At 37.5% G+C, this 6,000-nt stretch overlaps 1 protein-coding gene across 1 annotated transcript in view; it reads right to left on the minus strand.

Moving 5' to 3' along the window:
- The window catches only part of ppp2r5eb (protein phosphatase 2, regulatory subunit B', epsilon), a 35,057-nt gene that overhangs the window by 25,488 nt on the left and 3,569 nt on the right, over positions 1–6,000 (minus strand). Inside the window, exon 2 of the mRNA XM_048205704.1 lies at positions 2,336–2,496. Coding sequence (XP_048061661.1) covers positions 2,336–2,492 — 157 coding nt within the window. The 5' untranslated portion in view covers positions 2,493–2,496. The remainder of the gene's footprint in view (positions 1–2,335; positions 2,497–6,000) is intronic.

A 6,000-nucleotide genomic window follows, 5' to 3' on the forward strand; every position in this document is an offset into this window, starting at 1 on the left:
AAAGTTTTGTAAGGACAGTAAGCCCCAGATATCTGCACATCTCTCTTTGTATCTCATTTTGAGACTGCCATCAACAGCACCACAGTTCTCAGGCAAGCTTTGGGGGACAAAACATTTGATATGACTCTGCATCTGTTTGTTTTACCGTGAAGGTCTTGTTGTCTCCTACAGCAACGGAGGGTGATTAGGTAAACAACAGAGAAGCATATTTATAATACAGTGAAATCAACAGTATTTGCATAATATTCACTAGTGGATAAAAGAAAAAAAATGTCAGATCTGCACTTTTGTAAACAGAATGAGAAGTCACCCTAAACAAGCACAGACAAGTTAAGATGTACAACTGCTCTACTATCTGACATTTTACAATCAAAAGGTTCTACAGAGCTGCATATGCAGAAGTTAATTCAAAGAAATCAGACTTTTTCTATTTCTGCAGTGTGCAGCATGTATACTCAGCATATTTGCCAAAATGTATATATTTGCAGTATATGCTCTACCATTTAAAAGTTTAGGGACAGTATTATTTACAAAGAAATTAACTTTTATTCTTTTATTAACTATAAACTTTTATTTATAGGAAACATTAAATTGATAAGATTTCAAATAATGTTGTTTTGTAAATTCTGTGCATCAAAAAATCCTGAAAAAAAAAAGTATCACGGGTTTTCACAAAAATACTAAAGCTGCAATATGTAAGCATTTTGCAGTAAAATATCCAAAAACCACTAGGCTAGTGTTGTATATTTTGTTCAGTTCAGTATTTACAATATCTCAAATGTTTTCAACTATTTGTAAATCGTAAGAAACTCAACTGCGTCATGCACGCTTTACCCTCAGTTTCCGGTTTTATTTTGTAGAAACCATGGAAACACCAAAGACGCTTTAATATATTACACGTTTTATTAGACAAGGGAACAAAGGTTTGGTTACATTTATAGACAGAAAACGAATTATTGTAAATGTAGCTCAACACGTTTAGTCTTATTGTTTAAATCTAGTGTTCTTGATTTTTTTGTGAGTACCATGCTTTACCATGCCTCAGAGAAAAACACTATTTTGTAGCTAACATAGCATAATCAGATACAGCTTTATTTTTAGTAACAGTACTAAAACTGCTATTCAATACAGACTACAGTAACGTTAATAATCGCATTCATGAACATGATTTCGGCCCGAGTCCCATCCTGATTCTTTTCCACCGGCTGTGAGGTGAAGACGACATCTCTCAAGATTCCGCGCTCAAACTTGTCGTCATCAAGCTACGCCTTTGTTTTGAATAGGCGACCTCTAGCAGACGAGAAACTACACAGTGCACCTTTAAGCATCACAGCGGTTTTCAAAATTGATAATAAAAATTCTTGAGCACCAAATCAGCATTTTAGAATGATTTCTGAAGGATAATGTGACACTGAAACCTGGAGCAATGATGCTGAAAATTCAGCTTTGCCAGAGGAATACATTACATTTTAAAATATACTACATCAATTTTATATTCACAAATATTCTGAAAATATTCGCATATTGGAATGCTCAGGTAAGATGACATAAAATTAGAATAGCATTCTATCTGTGCTGTCTTGACTTCTTTGCCCTCTTTCATCAATTTCAATTTTAATCTTGTGCGCTTACTCAAACAAAGCCAATCAGAGAGATCTCTCTCACAGATGGACCTGATGCCGGTCAATCAATTGGTCAATCAACCAAACTACAACCGACGTAAGCCTGACTAGAGCCGACATGTGGAACACAACAAAAAAAAATGAGCCTGACCAACACACTCACCGACGGCCCGACGCTGCACAACGTAGAGTTGTCAAAAGTGCCATCTTCGGTATACCAATCGGTACTGAAATTTTAAAAATATGACACTGAGCGCTGTTGAGAGGATTCGTAAACACCTCTGATTGGCTACTGTGTTGACGCGCTCATCGGATATGTCTGTGATTGGCTACAATGATCAACGCACAGGAGCATTTGAAAGCACATGGAAGTGTTTGAATTTGTAAGAGTTTTGAAAACAGGAGCGGGAGTGTTTGAAACCGAAGTAGGTACCTTTGACAGCCTAGCCCAACAGACGAGCGTCAGCTTGGTGTGTCACGGCCCTTACAGACCCCAAACCTTTGAACGGTAGAGTAACTAGAGGACACTGCCATAGAGAGGAAAAGTGCAATGCACTCAACTTTTGATACATTTCCAGAGAGATACAGCAAAGGCTGTATTCCGTTGTAACGCCGTATAGACCATTGAAGCAGTCTGAATCAGAATTACTTTCTACTCTGTATTTCAGATATCAAGTGGTTATGAGAGCATTTAGTTATCATGAGTGAGTCACCTTTAAGCAGGGGAAGAGGTGTGAGTTCGATTGGTTTGCCCTGAGAGCGGAACTGTGAGGAACTCTGAGAACGTTTCTGCTTGGCCTTCCGGACAGACTTCCGGGAAAATCCGTCTACTTTATCCACTGATGGAGGAGTGGTGGCTGCGGAGGACATAGCCCTGGAGAAGAGACAGAGATGCATGAGATAAGTCATTAACATGCATTTGGCACACCCTACAACAATATTTTTTGGGAAAAAAAAAAAAAATCTAATTAATGCTCCAAAATTGCATATGTCTGTATTTGGAACGTGTAAAGAATCCTATGACTGAATAGTCCTTGGTACATGGGACATTATAATAACCCTCAATTGTTCTCATGTAGGATCCTGAATAACCTCAGCTTTCAAAATGAATACCCTCCTAGGATCACATGATCTCAAACATTTAAAAATACTTCCCTGAAGTGACCACTGTAGGCTCACTTTGCCAGCACCATTGAGGCCCTTTGTTAAGGGATTCGTTTGCTCACTTTTCTTTAGAAATGACCCTACATAAAGCAGCCCATTCTGATTGTGCCCATACAGTTTTGACTTTGCTCTTGATCTTCCCATAAAAATTACACAGAAATGCAGGGACAAAATTTCCCAATCATAAAAGTTACCGACTTAGTGAGTTATGCATGTATGAGAGGAGAACCCAAATTTTGTGTAATAAATGCAAGTATGAAAGTCTCACGAACACCATCACCAAATGTTTGTATAACCAGTCCATTCATAAACAACTGTTTTTGTTAACATGATCACTCTGTAAACACAAGGGTTTTTTTAGCTGAATGTAATTACAGAACACAAATATATTTTGCATCACTGTCTTGATCCTAATATTTGCAAGCCACTCAATTATGCACCAAAATATGTGCAGGTAAACATATATTCCTACTGTCAATTACACTAATTAGGGTGCATAATAATTACAGAATGATTAAAGGGTTAGTTCACCCAAAAATTAAAATTCTGTCATTTATTACTCACCCTCATGTCGTTTCACACCCTTAAGACCTTCGTTAATCTTTGGAACACAAATTAAGATATTTTAGTTGAAATCCGATTTATATCGGATAAATATATCCGATATATTTATCCGATTTTCATTTATGCTCCGAATCTTCCTGAAGCATTGTTTTGAAATCGGCCATCACTAAATAAGTCGTTATTTAGTTTTTTTGCCGCACCAAAAGTATTCTCGTCGCTTTATAATATTAATATTGAACCACTGAACTCACATGAACTGATTTAAATACGTTTTTAGTACCTTTATGGATCTTGACAGAGGAAGTGACATTGCTCCCTATGCAGGCCTCACGGAGCCATCGGATTTCAACTAAAATATCTTAATTTGTGTTCCGAAGATTAACGAAGGTCTTACGGGTGTGAAACGACATGAGGGTAAGTAATAAATGACAGAATTTTCATTTTTGGGTGAACTAACCCTTTAATGGTAATTATTCCTTCAGAACAACAAAGAATGTTGCAAAAATAATTTCTGAGAAAAGCCACTGTGAATTTTGGGCTGCAATAATCATAAAAGTTCTGTAGGAATCTGGAGACACTGTTCTATGATGAATTAAATAAACAGATACTTAAACGCTTAGTGCAAAAACAAGACAAACTGTAGCAGTTTGACAAATTCATCTCCATCATTGTAAACAGCAATTAGTTGCATTAGATCTTTAGATCAGTGACGTGTAAGTATTTGTATGTCTGTACAGTAAACTTTTTTTGCGGGACCAGTGTTAGCAAGCAGCTCTAAACCAGGCCTGAAATATCAATGCCCTTGGACAAAGAAGTTTGCAATTCAAAAGCAACTGTAATTACAAAAACCACAAATGGCTAAAGGAAGGAAATGATGTGGTACAAAATGAAAATCTAGGCAGAAATGTAAATAAAGGCAGGAATGTAAACTACGATGAAAGTTAAAGCATGGAAACAAATTTATCATAAACAAAATTCAAAAGAAGAAATGACCCTGTTTGTGTTGGAAGAAGGTGTGTAGAATACAGCAGGACACCGACTCTGTTCACTGTACAAGTCTGGATGAGGTTTTTCACAAGTCTACAGTAGATCTTTTGACTGAAAGTAATGGGAAAAGTAATGAAATCATACCGATTGATGAATCAGAACGAACGCTAAATAAAGTGATGGGGTTGATGTGCATGTTTATATGTCACAAGCTTCAAATCAGATTTAATCTTTTCACATGCATAAATATAGAGTTTTCCGCTTTTGGCACATACTAACCATCCTCAGGGATCGAAAATTAACCTTTTTTACTTGGTAGCACTGGTGCTCCCAACTTCAAAAATTAAGGAGCACCACAACTACAATTTATATTTACAGTATTAAAATATTTCTTTTATTTAAAAACAACACCACTTTTTGTAGAGAAATAAAAATGGTAGTGATGCTTCAATCATGATTTTTCGTGGGCCGATTCTGTTTTTTTTTTTTTTTTTTTTAAACAATCAAATCGGCCAATTCTGATACCGGTAGCCGATTTTTTTGCTTCTTTGTTTACGCAAATTTATTTGTAGTTTATTTGCTCTACAACAAGCCAAACTGGTCTTAAAAAAGAAAAAAATCTGTAGCCACACACCTACACAAAACAAAAATAGACAAACTGAATACAAATGCAAATTCACTCTCTGACAGCAAGTGGCGCTTACGGAAAAGAAGCAATACAGCATTTCTTTGGGTACCGCTGTAAACAAAGCAGCTGCGCTTATAAACAGTACTTCATACGGAGGTAAGAGGAAAAGAAAATGCCATCAAAACTATTCTGAAAACAGACAGTTCTCTTCAGAGATACATTAATACAATTCAATATTTATATTTTTCTTCCTATAATTCGAGCATCGCTGGAGAAGGTGCTCACTGCAGAGCAAATGCGACTAGACGTCCAGCGAGGAGGAGCAAATGTACAACCACACCCTAACCCTACCCACAACTCCATCTCTCCACCTCATTCGACATCCAGAGAGGAAGGAGCTGGCCATCATAGACTCTGCAGTGAGTACCACTTGCATAGCTGTGCCTGGTATTTCCTCTGCTGCGCATCTGCGCTCTCCTCTTTGAGCCAGTCTTCAGCGTGTCCTGTCTCTGGCCTGTGTTAATGACCTGTTAACAGACTTCATAATATTTTCACACAAATGACATTTTGGGAAATTATTACAATGCAGTTTGAGTGCAAGTCCGGAATAGAGATCAGCCAAATTAAACTAAAAAACGATTTATGGCCGGTCGACCGGTACATCTCCAGAAAAAAGGTCGCACCACAACAATTATTTGCACTCGCACAAATGCCCCCAATTAAATTGAGGTCGCACAGATTCAATTTGTCCATTTATCCATGGTGCAACCTTTAGGTTCTAATTAGGAGACGACGAGCACATGATGAAACTTTCTGCTGTGCTGCTTATATTTATCAAGCAGTAAGAGATGCACCCAAAACAAGGAGTCTGTGGATGAGAGTCCGAAACAAGTACTGGTGGGACGTTGTCCCGCACTACTTCGCAGAGGATGAGTGGACGAAGAATGTTAGATTGACACGGGTCATTTATTACACTATATTCAACAACAACAGCTCGTTCTGTGCATCATACTTCATTACGCCATTTCTATCTCA

The sequence above is a fragment of the Megalobrama amblycephala genome, linkage group LG10 (genome assembly GCF_018812025.1).
Source record: "Megalobrama amblycephala isolate DHTTF-2021 linkage group LG10, ASM1881202v1, whole genome shotgun sequence".
Classification (NCBI taxonomy): Eukaryota; Metazoa; Chordata; class Actinopteri; order Cypriniformes; family Xenocyprididae; genus Megalobrama; species Megalobrama amblycephala.